Here is a 25,625-nt window from a genome sequence, read left to right on the forward strand (position 1 = left end):
CCCTTTCCCCTTCCCCCTCAGTAACCATGGGGGGACCCCAATAAACCCTCATCTAATTAGCTCCCTCAGAAGCCGTGTGGAGTCTCCTTGCCTGCCTGCTGTTGCCAGCAAACTCACAGCCTAGGGGGCCCTCCGGGGACTCCCCAGAGTGTACCCCACCAAAAACGAACTGCTACAAATGGCATCCAATGTGGGGCGCCACCGGAAGAATTGTGTTTCCTGGGCTGTTGGGGTCCACTCTGGCTAGCTATAGACCCTTGCCCACACGATAATTCATAGATGAAGGTAAAAGATTGAGACGCACTCTCCTCCATGTGGGAAACGTTATCCTTTATTCCAAGACACACATCAGGTGGACAAACCCATGGGAGGAAAGAGAGGGTGTTCCCTGGTGTCAGGGAGCTTTTATACCCCCGAGGGAGAGGTCCACAGCCAATGGGACACCAGTGAGGAGTGGCGAGGGGAGGGGTAACCCAGGGGAGAGACCACCAGGTGGTAGCGGGATAGGTGAAGGGAAGACCATGTGATGAGGGAAAAGGTCCACATGATGTAACATAAGCTATACAGGGCAATATAAAACTGTTCTGTGCAAATTCCCAATCACCCAGTGCAAGAGAACAACTAAACTGGTGCACCACAACAAGTAGTGATTCACATATCTCACCAAAAGAGGCTTATTGTTCCAATTCTGCTAGAATACTACTGATTTCTAACTATAAATACAAGAACATATTAACTTAAAAATAGTTTAAAATTTAAAAATACCTACTTTGGAAAACCAGACTTTTGCTTCAACACTCAACACTACAACCTCTGACATAAACACACTGTATGTCATGAAGGACTTCTAAAAGCACTTTCTAAAAGTGCTTTTAGAAGAACAGTCCTTGCTATTAGCACAATAAAGCACAAGCAGGAGTAAAAACATTTTTCCAAGTTTTTTCTTACAGGACCAATATCTCTCTTCCTCCATTACGTGTATGTTAGTGTTTCCACCTGCATGTCAAATCCAACTTCTCAGACAACCAACACAAGGTCCTTTAAAGCACAGATATTTTCTTTCTATTTTTGTTAACAACTTTTTCACTAGTTTGAAGAGAAATCCGGGCTTCCTGAAATCCTTTTGATTCCATTATTTAAATTCAGTGAAGGTGACTAGCCTTTTTGGTGTAATGGATTACCACACAGTTTTTGGCAGAACTGGAAGCAACTGCTTCCCTCCAATTTCAACACTTCAGCAAACCACTCTTCACTGACAAATCCTAAATAACAAGATATTTACAGCTATTCACGGAAATAATGTGTTTTCCTTCTGGCCATTGATTGAGTAGGTATTACCCATTAGAAATGGTTAAAAATGTTTAGTCAAGATAGAAATCATAAACACTTTCTTACAGACAAGGACAGTATCTTTATGGAAACAAGTCAGTTTAGGTTTAGATTAACCTCTCCTAGCATAGTTTATATAAATGCATCTATCTAAACACTTCTGTACAGCACATTTTCACTTTTTTGGTCTCGAGTGTTTTCTAAAAGAACATTCTCTTCTGAAAGAATTACAATCATATGGATTCATCTACTGTTGCCTGACATTGCAGAAACACAAAAAATATATATGAATTTAGCAAGGTCTGTTGCAGTCTAGCACATCAGCCCCCAAGTACAAGAAACCCAAAAATATTTAAGGATTTCCTGAGCGAATTACAAGTCATTCCAAACCAGAAAAAACTCTTCCTATGATGGTGTAGATTTATGAGAAACAGATCCCTTCTGCTCTCTTCTCAGCCTCCCTGAACTGCTCAGTGCCTATTACAATGGGGCAGCAGTATGAAATTAAACTAAGCATGGAAAATGACAACTGGTCATCTTTCCTGCTTCCTGCATATTCTGTGGAACCCTTAAACGAGGAGACAATAAACAACACAGACTCTTGAAAAAGTTGTCAGTTTTGCAAAAAGCAAATTATTGAGGGTATTTTAATCTCCTTGGATTTTAACTCCTGCTTCTCTTTTCCCACTCACAGTAGAACCAGAATGGTTCTTTCTAATGCAGTAATCACAAACCAGCTTGATGCTGGGGAAAGAGAAAACTCAGGTTGATTCACTCTAAGAGAGAGTTACCCTTTTCAGGTAATCTTCTTATTCTGCAGCACATCCAGCCAAATTCATTGGTCCCCTCCAGCTTAGTACCAACCCAGATAACTTTCCCCTGTCCTGTTTGTGTTTAGCAGCCATGACAGCTCTTTATTGGTAGCAGTGGTAGGGAAAAGAAATAACTTGTTTCAGAGAACTGACTGCTATATTTAGAACTCATGTTCTAAAGAAGAAGGTTTGTCAGGCACAGAAGGTGACAGGGAAGGCAGCTGGGCTATCATCCTATGTACAGCCTTCAACTTATAGTAGGGCAGAAGCTGCAACCTGAAAAGTACATACATCACAGAAAATGAGTGCTCCCTAGGAGAAGTCAGTATAGACTTTTTATAGATTAACGGTTGAAGAAAATAATACAAGTGGAATAAGCGGAAAATAACACAACAAATTAAGAGCACTGGCATTAGAAACAGATGACCTGTGCAAGTAGCTCAGTGACAGTGGAGCACTGCATACAGCAGTCAACATCAGCAGTCAAACCTGTCCCTTGTTTAACATCACTGAGCACACCCCTCATTTGCACATTCTTCTCTATGATTGAGGATGATGATAACCAGTGCTTTTAAATCACTTCGAACAATACTTTAAAATATGCTTTTATTAATCTCTTTCAAAGGCTTTAGACAACCTTTAGACACAAGCTCATGCACTCACATTATCACTGCAGTACTGCCAGCCCCAAAATACAGATCAGCTTAGTGAAGCACATGAGTTTTCAAGTTCGCTGTTCCTCCTTTTAATTTCCAAATATCTGAGGTAAAAAATTTATTTGGTTTTTTAAGCTTAAGTTGATATTTAAATGCAGTTAGCTGAAAACATAAGCAAGGGCTCCAAACGCAATACTCGGACATTGATAAGAAAACCTCTCAAGATAAAAACAATTTCTGGTGTCACCTGTGTGGATGCGACTGTGTCTCTCCAGCTGACTTGGCTTCGCGAAAGCTTTTTCACAAGTATCACACTTAAACACTCTAGGCTTCTGGGAACTCAGTGAAGGTCCACCCTGATGGGTTTGCATGTGCTCCTAAAGCCAGCATAGGAAAAAAAAGTTTCAGACCATTTATAAAGACTTCAGTACTTAACATAAAAATATATTCACACCTTGAAGAAAAAAGCAGAGGATCTTAGTCATCAGCAGACAAGCTGGAAGAAAATGGAAGCCTGCATTGTTTTTTTTCTTTTAAATGAGAGATTATTTTTGTGTATCAACTCTCTTTAACCATCAGTTTTCACACTTCTGAAAAACTCCACCAATAACTGTATGTCTTTATTTTTTGCATACTTTAGTCCCTTTACTAATTATCTGAAGCAAAATAAAATACAGAAAACCAAACCAGAGTTCTTTAAATGCTCTGTTTATCTACAAAGAGGTATTTTGACAACTGTGCATTGTAAACTAACACATTATTTTTTTCCCCCCTCTCCTCTACAGCATCCATCTCCCTCCTTGTCAGATATATATAATGTGGGGCATTCCTCAGCACCTGAACTGGTAACAGTGTCAAACTGCACAGGCCTCAAAGAGGCAACTATCACAACATACACACACACAGCTGCATGATGGCAAGATGCAAATAGAACCACTTCACAATGGACTCTTAGTTGAAAAAAACACCAGAAAATTAAATCACTAAGGTTCTTAATGGTAAGATAGCAGGATGTTTTATCTTCATGAGGAAGCATCCATAACAGTTCTAATTTCAGTGTTTTTAATACACTGATGTTAGGCCCAGATGTTTTTCAAACTTATAGTACTTATGTTATTTTTTAAATTTTATTTATTAATACTAAGATAAAATTAAAATTAAAAAAGAAAATAAATAAAAATATATATATAACTAAAAAAAATCTAATTAAGAACTGTCTGTGAAACAGTACTGCAAATACTTGTCCACCTTCTAAAATGTGTGGATATTCTTTTCTAATCTATTTGATTACAGACTAAACTATTAATTAGTCTTTACTATACCTAAACAATAAGCCTTCTGGATGTCTATGAAGTCCTATTCCTCACTCCACGAACTGAAGCAAACTGTGTCTGCAGAGTTTGTTTACACTGGAAAATCAGCGAGACAGTTACATGGAAGAATATTATTATCACAGTACTTATAATAATAGAGTATCATAGGGAAATAATATAAGGTCTTCTGAGAAAAATTAGGCATCTTAAAACCCCTGCTTTTATTCCCTGGTGGAAATAAAATCTTTAAGTTTTATCTCATTCATTACCCGTTCAAGCATTGAAATGGTGGAAGCATACTACAACCTACTTCAGAAAAAATTATCTGAAACCAGTTGCTTCTGTCTTTCACCATAAAACCCAAACAAAAAAACCAAACCTCCAAATCCCAGCATCTCCCACCCCATCTTCTACTTGAATGCAAATAACATTTCGTCCAGATAGCCCTGTAAAACTTTCTGCCAACTTTCTCTGAGGAAACAGTTTGTGATGCAATTCTTTTCCACTGATCTGTGCACCTCTTAAACCTTTCCTGTTAAATAAATATACTTTTGAAAATAGTTCATGTGATGTTTTACAACTTTATTTGTGCAATTCTTATATTCTTCAGAGAGTAATTATCCTGGTGTAGCAAACAAGCATTATCTAATTAAGAAATAAGACCAGGAAACCTTCTTTGAAATGGCTCATGTATTAGCATGCCATTCTTATACCCCATCACTCCTGAAACATTAATTGTAACCACCTCTGAAAGTGTGGCAATAAAAAGTTTGTTTTATCCAATTGTTTTAGTAAGATAAGGCCTTTTTCCTTTCATCTCAGAATCATGTCTGTGCCTTATTTACTATCAACAGTCAACTTCCAGATACTTCCACTACTGTTCATATGAAACTGGACAGTTTAGTTACTGTGCATGTCTTAATGTTCTCTCTTAAGCTGTAAAACAGGACAGTAACCGACATCAGAAGGGGAACTGAGTCACTAGACTGAAAAGCCTTAATACTGGGGGTGGGGTGGGTGGTGTTTGTACATGAGCTCTAAAGAGGATTTTCTTGTGTATAATTGTGAAAAAGCTGGTACTGACATCTTTGGAAAAAACATCTACAGTTAAGTACTGGCATCTAAACACGGACACCCTTACCTCTTACTGGATTTTTTTGAAAAGCCTGGAGTTTGGTAGTACCCTTAATATTTTTGGTGATCTCCAGAATTCCATCAGTATAAAATGAAGACCGTGAGTATCAGATCACTGAACTCTTCACAAAATCCTAAGCCAAACCCCAACATTTATCTTTGAATTTGCCATTAAAGGCTGCTCATAGCTGAAGCTGCTATTAACAACTTGATAAAGAAAAGAGTCTGATGAGGGGTGGAATTAGTTTTAGTACCTGATGGTCCAGTGGTAAATTAAACTGTCCTTTAAGACCTTTAAGATCAAAGCAAATAATTAACCAGCACTGACAAGCCTACCACTAAACTGTGTCTGCTAAGTCACTGTCCATAGTGCCATATCTACACATCTAAATACCTTCAGAGCTGGTGACTCAACAGGTTTCCCTTTACAGGCTGTGCCAGTGCCTGACAAGCCTTTCAGTAAAGAAATTTTCACTGATATCCAATCTAAACCGCCCCTAATATAACTTAGGTATCAATCTCTTGTCCTATTGCTCATTATCCAGCAGAAAATGCCAACTCCCACCTGGCCACAACCTGCTTTCAAGTAGCTGTAGAGAGTGTTAAGTCATCCCCGGGCTCCTTTTCTCCATGCTAAACAACCCCAACTTCCCTCAACTCCTCCTCCTAAGAGCTGTGCTCCATGCCTTTCACCAGCTCCACTGCCCTTCTCTGGACACAGTCCGGAACCTCAAAGTCCTTCTTGAACTGAGGGTCCAAAACTGAACACGGGATTTGAGGTGCAGCCTTGCTAGCACAAAGTAAAGAGAGACAGTCACTGCCCTGCTCCTGCTGGCCACACTATTCCCCACACAGACCAGGAAGCCATTGGTCTCCTTGGCCACCTGGGCACTCACTGGCTCTTGTTCAGCCACTGTCAGTCAGCACTCCCAGCTCCTTTTCCACCAGCAGCTTTTCAGCCACTGCCCCCAGCCTGTGGCACTGCCTGGGGTTTCTCATGACCCAAGAGTAGGACCTGACACTTGGCCGTGCTGAACTTCCCAAAAGAGCCCCAACCCATTGATCCAGCCTGTCCAGAGCCATTGATCCAGAGCCTATCCCTCTGCAGAGCCTTCCTGCCCTCCATCATATCAACACTCCATCCAGCTTTGTGTTGTCTGCAAAGTGACTGAGAGTGCACTCAATCCTCTTCTCCAGATCATTGATAAAATATTAAATAGAATCAGCCCCAGTACTGAGCCCTGGTGAACACCACTTGTGGCCAGCCATCAGCTGGATGTAACTCCATTCACCACCACTCTGAGGCTGGACACATAGCCATTTTTTTCCTAGCAAACAGTGAACCCTTCCAAGCTATGGAGGTCAGTTTCTCCAGAAGAATTCTGTGGGAGACAGTGTCAAAGGCTTTTCTGAAGTCCAGGTAGATAACATCCACAGCCTGTCCCTCCTCCAATGAGCAAGTCACTTTGTCACAGGAAATCATGTTATTCAAGCAGGAACTGCTTTTCATAAACCCATACTGACTGTGCCTGATCTCTTGGCTGTCCTGCATGCGCCACATGATGGCATTCAAGATGAGTGCTCCATATTTCCTGGCACTGAGATCAGGTTGAAGGGCCTGTAGTTTCCCAGATCCTATTTCCAGCCCTTGTAGATGGGCATCACAGGTGCTAAGATCCAGTCAACTGGGACCTCCCTGGTTAGCCAGCACTGCTCATCATAAATGACTGAAAGTGGCTTGGCAAGCTCTTCTGACAGGTCCCTTGGTACCCTTGGGTGGACTCATCCAGTCCTACAGATAACTTGTGCATGTCTAAGCGGTGTAGCAGGTCACTGACCCTTTCCCCTACCTCCACTGAGATGGCTACAGTGCTGCACACAGGGACATTTCAAATGTGTATTTCCAGTGTACTCAGCACACTGGGGTGGAGCTCGAAGGGCCTCACTGGCACATGAACTCTCAAACACTGGTGTGCTGCCCTCAAGCTTATCTCCAGTAAGTCTGGTTTTATCCCTTCCTCCCTACAAATCTAGTTTAGATGATCTCTCTCAATGAGCCCTGCTAACTCCTCAGCAAAGATGTTTTTCCCCCTTTAAGACAAGTGTAGACCATCTGCAGCAGGCCTGCTGTTGTGCAGACCAATCCATGACCAAAAACCCCTAAATTCTGCTGGTGATGCCAGTCTCAGAGACAGTTACTGATCTGCCAGATCTTCTGACACCGCTGCCTGAAACTGGAAGGGTAGAGCAGAAGATTACTTGTGCTTGTGTTCTCTTAACAAGTTGCCCCAAGGCCATGAAGTCTCTTGTGACAGCCCTTGAACTTCTTATTGTAACTTCAATTGCTGCCTTCCTAAAAAATCAGTTATGGATAATAATCCAAAGGACATACTAGGGTAAGAAGTTATCTTGTCATATCTTTAACCTGGTCCCAGGTTTAAAAAAACAAGCTGAAGAGAGACTGATTTTTGGAGTTTGTTATCATTACTTAAGGAAAACAAGTATCAAGACTCCTTTGGGTTTGTTTTTTTTTCCTGGAAAAGTTCTTATAACTCAGAGGTTAAGAGTTTCACAACATCACATTTTATGATCATTTCCAGTAGCCTAGTTGACAGATATGATCACTCCAAGAGGTTGAACATCACAAAGAGAGTATATTTCATTAAAATATTATATCAAAGTGAAATCAAATCTATTGAAGAGGTCTCTCCTAAAAGGTAAATAATGATAATATAAATTAATATAAATACATTGCCTTTGGTTCCAAAAATTTATTGCTATAAATTCTGGGAAGCTGGCAAGATTCTGGGCATCTTATATGTTTACCCCTTTCTTAAAGCTCTTCTTCAAATTACTTCCTTTAAGTATCTCTCAGAGGTAAGACACTGGCCTGAACAAAGCACTTCTTGCGTACAGCCCAATATTCCTAACAAGAACCTTCTATAATACAATTAAGAACTTAGATACACCACTATTTTTTTTAAAAGACCTGGAAGTATTAGTTGTTCATAATCTAGAGAAAACAGAGAAAATATCACTAGACAACAGCAATAATATAAGGACATTTTAAAACAAATGCTTCCTCTATCACTTGTACTCACATGACAGAGCATCTACAAATGAAATGGTAAGACTGTAAAGCAGGTAACTTCCTGAGATAGCAAAAGATTATCTGGAAATCAGGATTAGCACTGATGATATTCATATGCAAATAAAGCAAGTGAAATCTCTTCCTGACACTACTACTTGCATGACAGGCATTAACATTTTTCATCCTGTAGTCAATACATGCATTAAAATCCTCTCCATGCTCCAGAAGAGAGTTCTCTATCTGTGCATACATTATCACTTAGACTCCCTCTCTCAGATGCACACCTCTCACACTGTAAAGGGAAAGCAAAGACAAAGAGCTAATAGGTACCTTTTGTTAATATCACAGAAAGTCCAAAACAAAAGGAGTTTAGAGAACAATCTACTGTTATTACCAAATACCTTGAGATGTGTTGCCCTCTTAAAGGCCTTATTGCAGATTTGGCAGACGTGTATTCGCTCCTTGCCGTGAACCTCTTTGCAGTGGTGTGTCAGCATGGTGACGGAATAAAAGGTTTGGCTACACTCAAAACACTGGTGCCCACGAGTTTCTTTTTCTGCTTGACTGCTTTTGGTCACATTAGGGGAAACTTCTGTCACCTGTAACAATTTACAAATACAATATCAGTTAATTTTATAATCACACCCACATTGCTTTATTTTTCAAAATCTACCTCAACATGACAAATTTTTGGAGAGCATCTGCAAGCAACTTACAAACACAATAAGTCAGTTATATGTAAATATGAACTTATATTTCATTGCTCTAAAGAATGACACGTGTATGCATTTTAAGAAAACAACATTAATAACTATTATCAGATTGACTTAACACATCATAAACAGAACGTGTGTATCTGTATTTTTCTACATTCAGTTTTATGCTCCTGAACAACTCAGATGACCCTCAATTCTCCACCAAATAAACTTCAAAGCCAAAAGCATTCCAGACAGGAGAAAAGTTATCTCTGATTTTGTAGAGGAGAAGTGTATTTTCTATTTGTTTAACTTCTTTACTGGGGATTCTGTTTTCATAAGGAAGTAAAGGTCTACCTCCAGAAGTACTGAAACACAATGAAAAATTGATACAACTGGATGGTGATGTGCTGCATTATTGTTTTAATTAATAAGAAGTGCCTGAAAAAACTACTTTCTTCAGATAATTTAATATCAAATTCCTTTTTAATACCAAATTCAACTTTATAGATACAGAGGAATCCTAAGAACAGTAACATAGAAAGCAACAAAATAAGTCACCATCTGTCTCTCTCATTTCTCCTATTTTAGAGTTTGCCCTACCAGACTGGTTGAAAGCATTCATTCTGCCTTCAAAAAAACAAGTCTAAACCACTTTTTCTAATACCAAAACTGTATTACTTCTGTAGGAGTTTCTATTGTGATTCAAAGGCATAAGAAGTTGCAAAGACTTCGTGTGACACCATCACTAAAACAACTTGGATACAGAAAGAGAATGGAAAAAGTGTACCAATAGGTGCAATTCTTTCCCCACAGTTCCAAAATGTATCAATTTTTATTTTCTAAATAGCAACTTACTTGGAAATTTTTGGAGCAGTCTGTGTTGAGTGTATGATTATGTGATTTGTAGAAAGAAGCACATTATTAACTACATTTCATTTTCATCTGCATGTATATATACATGAAACTAGTTTTTAATTCACAACTTAAAACAGACTCTGCTGACTACGAAGTCACAGAGAACCTCTTCCCAAAACTCTTCTTTGGGAATGACATCAGCCTTCATGATTCAAGATAAAAATAAATTGTTCCAGTATTTTGATTAAATAGAAGTCTTTTACCACAAAAGATACAGAAATGTATAGTATCTACCTGATATGCTATTTCATCAGAGTTTGCAGGTGCTGAATGGGGTGTATGGCTCACCAGTATTACTTGCTGTGATCCTGATGCACTTTGGTTAGCAAGACTGGAATCTGTGAGTATAGCAGGGAACTGTTGACCCTGTCAGAGAGGAGAGCACAAAAAAAAAAAAAAAAAAAGTAACTATATTTCAAAAGCTGTATTTAAACAGCTGACTGGAATAATTTAAGTTTTCACACCTAAACAGTACTTTTCTTCTGCCTTTAGAAAGAAACATTTCAGAACCCCATCTGAACAAATGCAACTGTTTTCCTTCCTTTTCTCCTTTAAATTTATATCTAACCATTTAAGGGTAACAACAGCTGGAAGTTTGTAAGACTGGATTCAGTTCTGATTAATTTTTACCAGCCTTGCATGAAATGCTGAATGTTTTACCCTTCCATTGTCTTTCTTTAACTCCTGTATTCTGCTCTCCTGTATGGCCTTCCAATACAGCATCTTTATTTAAATCTCTTGATTAAACCTATTTCCAAACCCCATAAAATCATGCTACGAAATCACTACTTAGGATATATGATTACTAATATCTTACTACTTCCATTTCTACACTACTTTTAATGACCTTTCAATTTCTCCAGGAAACACAGTTCTTTTACATACTATCTGTCTATTCACCATGATTTCTTGCAACATAAATTGTGTTTGCACAGCTATTATTATTCTCCAATGTTTCAATTTTTTTTATGCTTAACAGGAGGCATGGGATCTTATTCATAAACAGCAACACTGCCAAACGTTATCACTGAAATGATTACAAAGCCTGAAAAGAAACCATGTTCTGCTTTGTTACTCTGTGATACCAGAAATCACACACATATCATAAGAATTATTTAAGAAATCTTTTCTTCCCTTCCCCAGAGCAAAACTGCAGAGGAAAGCATATAACTTTGCTTCACCAGACTTAATCACAGCACATGCAAGATAAATAGTATTTAATTTGTATACACTTGCTCAGTAACTCAGGTCAAAAAGTAAATAAGTCAATCTAAATCTAGTTAAGCCAAGAAAATAGAAGAAACAGCCAGGTTTTCAGATGTAAAATCTACATTGAAATGTCAACCACAAAACCTTTTCATTTGTAGTCTTTTAATGTTATTTTTTATCTCCCCAGTCTGTAGCTTCTATATGCCAATATGTCTTTGGCTCTTGATGGCGCCACAAAATTCTTAAGTTATGCTATAAATGAAACTAATAATAAGGTTACTGGAGAGATGGCAATCCATACAGCACCATTTTTATAAAATTTCTTATAATGCCATCTCTTATTAAATATAGGCAGTTAAATTCTGTCCTGTTACTTGCTGTGAAAACAACTGTCCCAACTGTTTTTCAACTCTCCCATTCACAAGTAGGAAAAGAAAAAATTTAACAAATGAAATAATATATTTAAGAGTACTAAGATGTATTACTGAGTAGTGATAATGAAGTACATAGTCTAACACCAAAAACTGATCTCAAACAATGTTTGAAACAGTAGAATCTGTTAATTTCAAAAAAACCCAAACAACCTTGCAAAATTTATTGGCACTTCTATGCCAACAGTTCATGTTTCTAGATGGCAAACTCACGGCAGAGAAGGAAAATTAACTAAAATATCAAATATTATGTATTTACAAGACACTATTTTCTAAGCAAAAGAAATTATATTCTTAAGACAGAAACACAAATTTACCTGTCAGTTCAGAAAAGCATCTTACCTGTGAAGTGATATTAAGTGTAACTGCATCAAGACCACCTGACAACATTCCCTGAGTGTCAGCAAGAGTCAAAGTGACACTACCATCTCCTCCAACTCCTGATGAAGACATCACCAAATTCTGTGCAGAAACTGCAGACTGAGATATGGGTGTAGCTGGAGGAAGGTTTGCTCCCCCTGCTGTATTAAGTTCTGGAATATATGCAAAATGGTAAAAAAAAAAATTAAAAAATCTGTTACATACATAAACACTAAATTACAAATTTATTTAAAGTGAACTTAGTAATTTCTGTTTCCCATTGCTAGGATTTTCTACTGTGGAATCAACAAAATCAGTTAAACTGCTAATCAAGAACCTAATGTTGTCAGTCAGAAGACAAAATTTAAAAAATTACATTTAAGTGTAGCTTCATGAACACAGTATTGCACTCACAGGTGGTCACGTGTATATAAACATATATAGGCAGAAATTCATAAACATACTTAAATTCTCAAAATTTGAGTACTAGAGCAAATTTGGTATTTTAGCACTTCTGCAGTGAAGGCACCAGATTTTGCTGTCCTCCAGTTTATAGATATAATTCTTCAATACTCCTTTAACTGCCTCAAAGTACTGGTTTAAGACATGTCTTCTTGGTTTTATATTTTTCCTATTGTGTGGAATAAGGTTCATTTAAACTGACATAACAATTTAAAGCTTGTGAGAAAACACACAAAACACAAAGTTCCTGAATCATGACATGCAAAATTATACCATTTAACTCTAGTTTTACTTTTTAAACAAAGTATTATTTTCAATTAGAAAAAACCTGGTATGCATACCTGGAGCATTTAGTGAAGGGCCCTGAGAAAGAAGCTGGTCATTGCTTATAGTTAATGTAGCACCTGTAGTCTGACTGCTGATGGTTGGTGCTGTCAGCCTTAAGCCAGTGTTCAGATCAGTGCTTCCAGAATTATGCTGAATAAGATCTTGTCCTGAATAGAAATAAGACCTGCTGTAACTGGAATCCTCTCAGCATTATTCTGCTACTGCTCTTGCAATAGATCATAAAATAATACAAGTAGAAAATACAACCAAAACACAAAATTAACTTCTACACATGCAGATTTTTATGCAGCGATTTGGCAAGTTTTTAATACAGATATGATTATGCAAATTCAGATACTAACATGTACAGAAATACCTGAGTTTAGTAATATTTATACAAATATGGATCATACTTCTCTCGATTCAAAGCACCAACTTGATCAATCTATAAAAATCCAGCTGTTAACTAAGGCTATGAATAAAACAGTGAACCAATCTAATGTGTTCTCAAGGCAAATGTGTTTGTGTTTCAAATGCGGATTTGGGGAGTATCTTCTAAAGCTGATGAATTTAAGAAAAATAAGCCATGGGAAAACTGTGGACTGTGAAAATCCTTGTATGCTACTGTACAGGTACTTTATGAAATAGAGATATGGTATCATTAAAGATTTTTAAAAATACAAACCAGATATTGTAAGAGTGATTTCTTGAGGACTTCCTGATGAGGTTGCAGTAGTAGAACCTGAAGCATGAGCTAGAACTTGACTCAAACTGGAATTATTTATGGTCAACATTATCTCATGCTGTCCGTTTGTAGATGACACCATACCCTGTGAAGTCATGACTTGAGTAATGTCTTGTGCACCTAAATTTAAATGGTAGAACAAAAAAAAATTCCATTAATATTCTTTGGTGGAATTTTTGATCTAACTTTTTAAAGCAATTTATGCATTATTTTCTGAGATACTATAATTGATGCAGCCAAGGGGAGATGCTAAAAGTTGCAGTAGAAAGTAAAAACTTATTTCACATCTGATTTATTCTTCTGCAGTTAAGATTTTCAGAATGACAATTTTCTATTTTGCTCAAAACTATGGAAGTTCTTAAGTATTTTCATTATACAGAATGGCCTGGGTTGGAAGGGACCCTAAAGATTAGATGGTTTCAACTCCCCTGTCCTGGGCAGGGACGATTTTCACTACACCAAGCTGCTCAAAACCCCATTCAACCTGGCCTTGAACACTGCCAGGGATGGGGCATTCACAGCTTCTAAGAGCAACCTGTTCCAGTGCCTCACTTACCTTCACAGTAAAGAATTTCTTCCTAATAGCTAATCTAAACCTACTCTCTAATTCACCTTCTGAAAAAAATCATGTCAAGAAAGAGTAACACAAAGCTGTAAAATTTGCTGAAGGTGCTCAAGCAAGAACTGCAGGTTTACTTTATTAAAATGAGATGATTGGTGGGAGTGGGGGGAGGCAGGGGTTGACATTTTCTCACTGTGAGTAATACCCTGAGTAAAATTAAGAAACTGAACGCACAATAAAACTACTGACAGTGCTTACCATTAGCGCTGGTTGTCAGCACAGACTCCTGCTCAGACAGGGACCCTATTGTCATGTTAGCAGATGATGTTACTGTGGGCTGCAAAGACAAGCCTGATATGGGCTGAATGACCACATTAGCTGGCACTGCATTTTCTGTTGCCTGGAGGGAGGGATTCTGTGGAGCCATGGTGGGGTCTCCAGTCAGCTGCTGAGTAAGTAAATTACTCTGCTGTAATGTCTGCTGTAGGATACTTGGATCGATCTGAAAAACAAGTTTTCAGCAATCAATCTGAAGTTAATAAACTGGGTTAAATGGATATTCTTAATGTAAGTCCAGAATACATATTTACTGCATAGTGAGTATATACAGTACTGAAAATTTATAATTAACAATTTAAAATTGAAATTTAGTTTTTATGTGTCTGTATATAGCCAGTCTCTAAAGTTACTATGTAACCAGTCTATTCAGACTCACTTTCCCTCTCTTCCTTCAGCAAAATGTTTGGGAAATCAGTTATATATAAGCATGCCTGGCCCGAGGTAAACACACTGCTGGTATTCTGTACTGTCCTATTAGTGCATGTAATGCTTATCACAAACTCCAAGCCTTTGAAAGTGAAAAGACATGGAGCACAGAGAAGATTGATACCAAAAATTATTTGATTCATCAGCTCCTAGGGGTACTTAAGGTCTCATTTCAGAAGCCAACAGCTGTTCTCTATACTTAAAGATAAGGCATTTTCCTCTTCAGAGATATTTAGCAGTTGAGAAAAATGAAAATGTTCCCATTTTATGCTAAAAACTCCTTGAACAGAGGGACTATGAACAACTCAATGCAACTCTGCAGATGTCCCTTCCCTTGCCTTGGGGTTGTACCTGGTGACCTCCAGAGGACTTCCCCAAAAATATTAATTTTGTGCAACTGATCAAACACACCGTGTTCAAGAAAATCATTGTTTCACACATCTCAAGAACTTTTAAATGCAATCATCTCACCTCTTTCTGTCATTCTTTTTACAAGCTCAGTGGGAATTTAAATTGTGAATTCAACCATTAAAAGCTTGCAAAGTAACAGAGTGTCTTATGTTTAGAAAAGAACACTCTGTGCAATAACTTGGGTTTGTTTCGGGGGGGTGAGTGGGTGCCTTTTTGGGGTTAGGTGGGAGCCTGAAGTACTTCTGAAGTGTAAAGACAAAATGCAATTAAAAGAAAAAAAATACATATTTTAAAGCAGTCTGTCAAAATCCCTGAGAGGTAAAAAATCCTGAAAAAAATGAAAATTAAAGAAACCAAACCAGAAACATACCCCACTGTGCAGCTATTTTTAAGTCTTCTAACATGGTACAAGTGATACAGTATGTTACTAACTCACTCAGCTCAAGAACTCTTCCAGAATTATGTAGGCTCCTTAAACCTTCTTCAGCCCTCAAAGTGACTCTACAGAATTAAAAGCAAGGAACAGTGACTAACTTACCTGTAATGTTATGTTGTTAATACCAGTGGCATCTATTCCAGAAATCTGAACATTTTGTCCAACCAGATTAGCAGCAAGTTGTAACTGTATTCCTTCAAGAGTGGCCAAGCTACCATCTGTCAAGGACACAGTTAAGTCACCTCCAGCTACCAAAGAAAACAGTTATATTGTAATGTTTTTATTTACCATTACTGACTACCTCTTTCAGAGTACTTATTTTTATAAATTAAATCAATATAAAAGCTACATACACACACATTTATTTATGACAAAAAAGATAATTTGAAGTGCATAATGTGATTATAAAGTAATGTGACTGCCTGTTTTAAAGCTTCATAAATTCCATGTGATTTAAGGATTGCTATTTAGGCACTAGCTAGTGGCTTACAAAACAAGAATCCCTCCAGAGTAGCATTAGAAATCTGGAGAAATTTGGTTTCCATTTCCTCAAGAGAGTGTGCTGCCCCTAAACAAACAGGGTATTTACATTCTGACTCTGAACATACACATGAAAGTTACTGCCACATTTTGCACAGCACAGACAGTATCAAACTGTCAAAGTTCATCCTCTGTACATACATGGATGAAAATAAAGGTGCATTAGCAATTGAAATCCAGAACTTGAAAAGGTTCTAATTTCAAAAGCTGAATAGGCCATCTCTACAAAAGGCCTTGAGAGCATATATGGAAAAAGTCATCTTGTGCTTGATGTACCTTCTTCTCCAAACACCCTGAGTATGATCAACCAGTTTCCTTTGGTTGATGCTTCAAAAACACCTATCCTTCCCTCTTCAGAATTCTTTAGTACAATAAATCTGGTTTACAATGCACCCAAAAAATACCTGCTCTGGCCAAAACCCACATTACTAGTCTCAATTTAAGAAGGTCTCTTTTTAGGTCATCTGAACAAACTAAACACTCCACCTTACTATGTTCAAAAATCCAAGCAAATGAATCAATCGATTTCTCATCCCAAATTCATCACTAATTTGATCACTAAGTTTATCACACTATCACTGTGCCTGCCAAATAACATCAGTATCTTCTGAACATCAAAAATTTGTTCATTTCGGACAACAGTTTAGATCAAATCAGATAAGCTGGAGTGGCTACAGTTAAATATGAGACTGATATAATACTCTGAATTTGTGGGCATACCTGCTAAATCATAAACATGTACTGAAAAAAATGCCAAAGCACATAAAATCAGTATCTCACTTTCAGAAATGACAGGCAGTCCATGACCCACAATTTAAGTACTACATTTAAGAGTACCAAGGCATGTCTCCAGACACCTTAACACTATTCTGCTTTTAAAATCATCCCTGTCCAAGTTTACCTGAGCAGTTACACAAACATTGGGTCAGTGAGCACTTACACAAAAAATACCTGAAAAAAAATTAGAAATTAGCAAGGATAATTCTCACTTTCTTGCAACATGAAGCATGTTGGGTATTCTGTGCCAGTTGGTCTCAAAGAATAACCTGTGCACATTTAATGTGCTAATGCAGCTGTAATCACTGTCAATCCACCGACTGACTTCATATCTTAGGCACTCAATTATCTAACATACATACCTACAACTACTAGTTTTTTGTATTGTTAAAGAGTTTTCTTGCTTTGTGTTGAGGTTGGGGGTCTTTTGGTTGGTTTTCTTTTGATGTGGGTGTTTTTCTTTATTTTGGAGAAATAACTACACATGTACTGCAGAGGATATGCACTTAAAATATACTCTTCATTATTCACATAAATAACCAGTGTAGACAAACAGAGTAACTGTTTTACCTCTTTTCTTTTTAAATAGAACCAAGAAAGTATTACCACAAAGAAAACAAGTACTCCAGCTATTTGTTATCTGCATTTTCTTCCTCTCTGCAGTGCAATACCATAGCAGAACTGAAGACACTTTTAGGTGAACTGCATATATTTTTCTTTCATTCTTAAATAAGTAAATTTCTATTTATGTCACCACTGTGCATCAAACCATTAATTCAGTAAAACTCTTACCTGTTTGGCAAGCAGTGTTTGGCAAAACTTTCCAAACTCTAACAGAAAGCAAATTTCATAACTTGATCACCACACCACCACCCCATCCATTTTTACCTGACACTGAAGCAGGCAGGATAGCCTGGCCCACAAGTCCTTGTTGAAGTAAATTTTGATCAAACTGACTCGTCAAAACAGAGTTATTCATGATGAAAACATTAGGGTCTGTTGAGGATGAATTAAGAAGACTGACTGGTTGTAGTCCCTCAGTTGAAGTCCGGGCAACAGGCTTCCTAACTTTCTTTGTATCTGGTTTATAATGACACTGTATGTGGGTTTTTCTGCGCCCTGAAGTACGAAACCGCAAATCACAGTGTGGGCATTTGAAGGGCTTTGCTCCCGTGTGCAGGCGCATGTGGACTTTTAGACTGCCTTTTGTAGAAAAAGAATTACTGCACACGTGACAACAGAAGAGCTTCTGGCCTAGAAAAGTTTCAAAACCAGAAAGACAAGTGATTAAACCCCTAAAAAGATTGAGAGGACTAAATAATCCATTTAACAAACTCCAGAAGAGATTCTAAACTAATTTGAACAAAATAATTAGAAATAATTTTATAATTTGGCCGCTTTTCAGATGAATTAAGGTTCTCAATGAAGAGCATATTATCTTCTTCCTTTTACTAAAACTCCATATGCTTTTAAAGCTTTCATGCAGAATCTTATTTGGTCACCTTCATGCCTGTCATCCTCCTCATCCCATGTTCCTGACTAATCCAGTTATTTCAACTACACAGCTCCTAAACTGGAGAAATAAAAGTTTTATCTTGTCCTCTTCAGCATTTAGCTCCTACTTAATTAGCCACTCATTTCCTTTTTAATTCTAGCAGCTTTATTCTTCTGTTTCAATGCTGCCTTAATTAACCAGTATTAATAGATTACAAGTAAGAAATTATTAAAATTAAGTGAGGTGAGATAACATTCTAAAACAAAATATCAACCCACGAAGTAATCCAGAAGTACAGAAATTTGGTCTATACATATATAGACCTCTTTGTCTCTCCTTTCAGAGTACATAACATCTGAAAAATATCCTTGATCTCAAATAGAATTTTTAATGTACTACAAGTAACAGCAAACTACAGAGTTTATTTCTTACACCATATGAACAGCTGTACAATTCACAAAAAGTATAACGTAACTGTCTGGCAGAAAACATGCCACTGCAGCTGAAAACCCACTATAACTCCTGAAATTCCCAGGCCTTCCAGCTAGGAATTGCTTCCTAGCTAAACAAGGGAAGGAAACCAATGCATTTGCTAAAGAAATCACAAGAGCAATATGTGCCTGTGAGTCCTGCTGTTGAATTCTAGTTTCCATTTACACATCATCAATTACATCTCATCAATTTCCTGAACTACAATTCAACCTACTTCAAATTACAAAACCGTGGCGCACTGTTGTCACTTCCTGTTAAGCAAAACTAAGTAAACTTCTGACAATGGAGAAGAAAGAGCCCAATAACAGTGAAACAACGGGAATCTGGGCTGCAGCAAAATCATCTACCACATTCACAGTGCCACAAAGGAAGCCATCCAGCAGTCTTTCCCACTATATAAAAAATCCCCACCCATTGGGAGAAAGGGTGGTGGAAAAATAAGAGAGAGAGAGAAAGAAGAAAACCAACACAAAAAAAAGCAGGAAGGAACAAACAGAACATCTGAAGTCCTGTTTTTTAAATATGCAATGAGATTGTGAGCTGACTCCTGGGCTTTTTGTGCAAATGCTAGGAATATGTAAAGAAAAAAGAAAGATGGTTGAACTGTTTACAGTAGTTTAGTAGTTTTGAGTTAGTATCCACAAGGAAACTTGGAGGGAAGATGATCACAAATTCGGCTGAGAAGTCATCAAGGAATGGCAAACACTAAACTGGCACTGCTCCCAAATATAACAAAAATTAAATGTGTTTTATGCCACTGACACGCCACACTACTGGTTACACAACTAACAAGTTAACAAGAGCTGTTATCTGACACAAGACATCTGAAAGAACTGTCATCAGGAAACTGTAAAAGCAATGAAGACAGAAATGCAATAGTGTGTGACTTCAGTTATCCCACTTCAGCTACATGAATTTGCAGGAGCTAAGTGTTCAGACAAAGAACCATATACGTCTCTGAGAAACTTCCAATCTTCCATTAAAGCTCCAAACTAATTCTCTGGATCAATGCTGATTACTGAGAATATCAGGTAGGTTCCTATCCAGGCAACTTTCATTTACAGGTATGGAATAGAGTAGCTTTTCAAATGGAACTATTTTTAGGGGAGTTATAGATATTAATACTGTAATTTTTTTTATTATCAATTTAAATAAATTATGTGTCTCTCAATATCAAACCAATGAACTAGCAGGTGCAGGTATTGCCCACAGATGAAGACAGCATTCCAGAAACCAATCTAGGCTCAAATGCAGAAAACTGCACATTAGTTAATCTTCATCCAGCACAAGCTGGCCCAAGTTTAAAAAACATGGAAAAAAACTCCCATAGGTTAAAATGATCTACAATAGGGAAAAGGTGATGTGGCTTTTGCAGTGGAAATTACACCTCACAAATCTGTGCGTGCTCTTTGAAGAAGATCAGATTTCCACTGTATCTGGATTTTTGGAATTTTACACTGGTTTTATACAAGAAGACCTTAATAAAAATGACTGCCACAGGATGAAAGGAAAGAGTCTTTTCAGGAACTAAAGAAAACCAGTTCTAAGACTGAACACAAATGGCTTACATGGACAATTTTCAAAAGGCTGTAAGTCAGCAGAAGAGCTCCTAAGCACCTGAGCAAGGACTCAAACAATCAAAATTGTACTATATGTAATATGAGAGAATGAATAGCAGGTTGGGAAAATCTGTTTTAGGATATTAAAATAAAAATTTACAAAGCTCCATCATATATTATCAAAATGTCTGTACAAACACAAAGAGCTAAAAAATTAAGAAGAGGAAACAATTTATTTCTCAAACAAAAATCTAGTGGGCTTATGAACAAATACCAAGACAGCAAACTGACAATCAAACTTGATCCAGGAACTTACTACTACTGACTGTACTGAAGGCCATTCCTTCTTACCCAGTTTTTCTGCATACAGAAAACAACTAGATAAAACTTAGGTAAAATATTCCATTAAAGCTAGCAAGCAAAGAGATGCAATCACTTATTCAGAGTCCCCCAATCTGTAAAGTGCTTGAACCTGAAGGTAACATGACACAATTCCGGCTTTGTTCCTTTCATTATTGTTACTATCTGCTACTGTCTGTCCTGATCTACACAACAATTCCATGTAACATGAGTACTATTTCTTACCAAACAACAGTAGAAAGTACAAATATAGTAAAATGAAGGAGCTTCCATGACTGAAATAATAATGCAGTCTAGCATTAAAATCTCTTTTGTTGTTTTTTTTTTTTTAATTTTTGAAGAGAGATCATAATGAAACTTAAAACTGTAAACAGTTTTAGAAATTAATTAGTTCAGCACTGGGTTTATTACAGAAGTTCAATGATAAGAAGAAAATAAGTATGAAAGACTTAGAAGTTTTTTTTCATTAGAGCAAAATCATTGTTGAAAAATACTACTATTAAAATTAAACCTTTCTCAGGAATACAAAAACCTACCCTAAAAACCTAAATATTACAGATATTTAGGTTTACATTCAACTTGCAAGATTCAAACAGCTGAATGCTCAAAATCTTTGTACTCTTATTTTCCAGTTTACATAGCAGCGCAAACATTAATGTTTATACATTATTTTTCCCTCTAAATTATGTAAGATTCCCTCAAATCCACCTTCTTACTAAGGAAAATCATTTATCATTGCAATGCTACAGAAGATCTGACATGAACATACTCAGGACACTTACATACACAGTTTTTGCATGAGCTAAGACCATACTTTAGAAGCCTATAGAAGGCTGTAACAAAATGATTTATTCAGTTCTGATGTGTTTAATTTGATGGTGTCACAAGTACCACATTTCCCCTAGCACTGCCATCCACAGTTCCAAATATTAGATCACAGTGAAACATAGCATTCCTTGCAAAATCTGTACCTAAACAGCGGTCAAGAAAGCAAACAACTTCTAAACAAAGACATACAAAAGCTTACTGACCTGTGTGTGTTTTAACATGACAATCCAGAGTGGATTTTACAGTGAAACTCTTTCCACATTCATCACACTTATACGGCTTCTCTCCAGTGTGGATACGAACATGCCTAATAATTCCAGGATACAAGTAAAGTGAAATTCTACTTTTATGTCAGTTTGTATAAATATTTATTTTCTAATTATAATTAATTAAATACTTATACTAGCATTACACTAGGCAGAATAAGAAGATTTAAGTATTTGCATTTTTTTCAACAGATTTTTACATGTTTTTATATGCAAGTATTAGAGCAAAAAAACCCAATTTATTCTAAAACTTCATAATAACTTTAATACTACAGGAAACTAAATATGAAAGAGCTGGATTAGTCATATTCAGAATAGGTAACATTCTGACTCATTTTTAAACCACTGTGGAAAAAGAAAACTTTATGTAAATATCAGTCAAACTTCAACTTGGGCATAAAGAGTTATATGAAACTGTTATTCCTAAAGTTTCTGGTGAACTATCCAGCAAATTAAAAACATATGAACATTTTCCATTCCTCACCTGACTAAATCACTGGGTTTTTTAAAGCTTTTGGGACAGTAACTGCAACAGTTGGCATATTTGGGTTCTGCTTCCAGTTCTGCTTGCTTATCTTTCATCTCACTAATTCTATCTTTCTCTGCAGCTGACTGGACAAGAACTTTTTCTGAAACAGTGGCACTTTCTTGAGGCCTAATCTTTGCCAGTTCTGCTGTCTCTTCTTCTGTAAAAGTTATGACACCAGGACGAGATTTTCTGGAAGTTCTTTCAGAGCTCTCATCATCATCTTCAACACATGCAACTATTAAGCAAAAAAAATAATAATTAAAAAAAATATCGAACCAAAACAAAAAAAAGACATTTCTGTTTAGTTTGTCAGCTGAAATTACAAAAAAAAAAATAGAAGGGTTTATTATTAAACACACAGCCATTACATTTTGTGCTTGGACTTGCAATATTATGGACTTTAACCTCTTTTAGAGGTCTAACTAGTCATGTCGGTACTTCATTTTTAAAAAAGCTGGATTTATGATTCTTATCTTTATAATAACTAACACAGGTTAAGTAATATGGGACAGAAGATCTACTTCAGTGACATATTAAAATAGCTATGTCACATACAATACCTTTACTGCACTGGACAGATCCTGGAAAACTAGTTTATTTAAACAATTCAGGTAACAGAGTGATTTCAGCAGCTCAAAACAGCAGACATTATCCATGCTGGAAGCTTGTTTTGTACCATTACTATTATAGCATTCATGTAATCCACCAAAACATCTGTATTTCTTATGTAGTAAGGACTGTAAAAGTAAAAATGAAATCATTTACCTCCTCCTCCTCCTGTATCTGTAGCTGCTGCTACAGCTGAGGAGACTGTCTGATGTTTTTTCATATGTTTTTTGCAGTGAACAGTTGTTCGAAAGCTTTCATCACAGAATGGGCACTTGTAAGGCTTCATGCTCATGTGAGTTGCCATGTGCCTGGTAAGGCTGCCATTAGTGGTGAAGGAGGTATTGCAAATGCTACAGCTGAATGCTTTAACTCCTTAAAGTAACAGAAACAAGTAAGTAGCATGCTATTTAAGTTTACTCACACAGGACATTTACAAAACTCAAACATGGGCTGAGCTAATATAGAGCTGGTATAATCTGTTTACCTGTATGAGTCTTCTCATGTGACTTAAGAACTCCCGAGGAAACAAAACCACGGCCACAGAGTTGGCATTTATAAGGTTTCTCACCAGTATGTGATCGTACATGTTGCTTCAAATGGCTGGATTTCTTAAAGCCCTTGTTGCAATATTCACATCTATTAGAAAAACATAGTTTTCATTAGTTCAATGTAATTATTAGCCATAAAAGATTCAGGAAATTCTGTTACAAAAGCTGGAAGTGTAACATACCTATATGAACGCCTACTTTGATCTTCATTATCCTCAAGAAAATGAGGCCGTTGGGTGTGCAATTCAAGTTCTTCCTGTGGTGACTGGTCTTGCATCAAGCGAGTGGTCTAAAAATCAAAGCCTCAAGTGAATTTCAGTAACACAAAATTTAAATATAGTCTCACAAATAGGCAAGAAAAAAAATTACAGCATTTACAGTCAACACAAGTAATTAAATTTATGCTTTCATACATTTTAATAGGAAATTAAGAGTGCAATGTAATACCTCACCCTTCCATACTGAGAAGGAAGGCATAAAAATGTTCAGCTACTGAACTGTAATAAACAGACAACATAATGCACTTGCACTTCCCTGAATCTCCACAAAAACGTATCTAAATTGTCCAGATTTTCTAGTGCTTGAAGAGGTAAATTTAAAACTAGATCAGCCATTCTGAACACTAAGTAAGTAGCAAAACATAGTGCTGCTGATAAACTTCACTACTTTCTGAACATTCCTGTAAGTAAAAGCTACAACAGAATAATCCTTGAGAGGAAGAAATTTCAAAATTTAATACAAGGAAATTCTAACAACATAAGCAATCTAGAGAAGAAATTCTGAAACTTTTCTGACTTATCGTTTTGCCTATCACCAATGAAATGAAGCAGTGCAAGGAAGTCCAACTGAACACAGAACAATTAATCCTGCCTTCAAGTAGTACTTACTACGTTAATAGTGTCTGTATTTGGAACCTGAAGAAGGGCTGGTGGATGATAACTCGTTGATAGAGCCTGAGATTCAAGCGTGCTTGAATCCTGCAGCTGTTGTACAGCTGGAAATTGAGTCTGTTGATTGTAGCTGTCATTCACAGTAAAACCTGCCAGAAATTAAACAGTCATAAACCTGTAAAACACACTGATTTGGACTTTGAATAACACCACACTTTTCTGGTGACTACCTTCAGAAGAGAATAAGTAGCATTATCAGACAGTAATAGCTGTACTCTTCACTGTTGAGCATCAAAACACACACAAGTTTCTGGCATCTACATAATAGGCATAACAGGGTTACTTACCATTAGCTGGAATTCTATTGGAAAATCTCCTCCACAGAAAAACACTGTTTGAAGTTCCTTCAGGGTGCCACAATTACCTTAGAGCCATTGAAATTTTGAATTTCTTGTATGTAAGCATGCATGTGTCAAACAGGTTGACCCATCTCCCTTTATCCACGTTGGTACCACGCTCCCTTAACTACACTGGAAGCCGATCACAAGGATGCAAAGCTCAGTGGGGAGGATGGCGGGTGAGTGGAGGAGATGACCCAATAGGAGAACTCCAGTTTCTGATAAAGTAACCCCATTTTCTCCTACTTTGGATCTCCTCCACATATCCCCACTCTTTAGATAATAGTAAAGTAGAGCCTCTCAAAGGCAAACTGCAAAGTGAAAAATAAACACATTTTTATTCACATTTCCGGTATAAAACCCTGAAATTTTTATTTGGTTTTGTTCTCCTGAAATAGCAGATCTTAATCATCTTTTCTAAATGAATGAATGAAATGATAGCACCAATGACTGAGAGCCAGGGAAATACAGCTCAGATTGCAGTGGTTTTTGATGCTATTAGAGATGTCCTTTTATCAACCTCTTTTAAATTGTAATACTTCCAGTATTAAAAAATAACCCACAATGTCATGTGGAAAAAAATTAAACCACAGGTATCAGTAATTAACATATGGGCAACAATTTCAGTACTTCTGTGCAGTTTGCCTTTAGTGGACAAAAAGGGTGAAGATTATGAAC

General features: G+C 37.0%; 1 protein-coding gene across 7 annotated transcripts in view; it reads right to left on the reverse strand.

The window, feature by feature from the left end:
- The window catches only part of ZNF236 (zinc finger protein 236), a 78,846-nt gene that overhangs the window by 5,991 nt on the left and 47,230 nt on the right, over positions 1-25,625 (reverse strand). For 4 of the 7 annotated variants that reach the window (XM_064431831.1, XM_064431827.1, XM_064431817.1 and 1 more), the window contains exons 17-31: positions 24,547-24,698; positions 23,842-23,948; positions 23,596-23,747; positions 23,268-23,483; positions 22,458-22,737; positions 21,911-22,014; positions 17,862-18,227; positions 15,759-15,904; positions 14,303-14,546; positions 13,423-13,602; positions 12,752-12,904; positions 11,931-12,121; positions 10,183-10,314; positions 8,737-8,934; positions 3,045-3,174 (exon numbers count right to left, since the gene is read on the reverse strand). In XM_064431831.1, coding sequence (XP_064287901.1) covers positions 3,045-3,174; positions 8,737-8,934; positions 10,183-10,314; positions 11,931-12,121; positions 12,752-12,904; positions 13,423-13,602; positions 14,303-14,546; positions 15,759-15,904; positions 17,862-18,227; positions 21,911-22,014; positions 22,458-22,737; positions 23,268-23,483; positions 23,596-23,747; positions 23,842-23,948; positions 24,547-24,698 — 2,751 coding nt within the window. Of the gene's footprint in view, positions 1-3,040; positions 3,175-4,119; positions 4,207-8,345; positions 8,628-8,736; positions 8,935-10,182; positions 10,315-11,930; positions 12,122-12,751; positions 12,905-13,422; positions 13,603-14,302; positions 14,547-15,758; positions 15,905-17,861; positions 18,228-21,910; positions 22,015-22,457; positions 22,738-23,267; positions 23,484-23,595; positions 23,748-23,841; positions 23,949-24,546; positions 24,699-25,625 lie in introns of those variants that run through there. The other 3 variants (XR_010367970.1, XM_064431845.1, XM_064431820.1) reach the window with 3 other exon arrangements.

This window comes from Passer domesticus, chromosome 1 (assembly GCF_036417665.1).
Source record: "Passer domesticus isolate bPasDom1 chromosome 1, bPasDom1.hap1, whole genome shotgun sequence".
In the NCBI taxonomy this organism is placed as follows: domain Eukaryota; kingdom Metazoa; phylum Chordata; class Aves; order Passeriformes; family Passeridae; genus Passer; species Passer domesticus.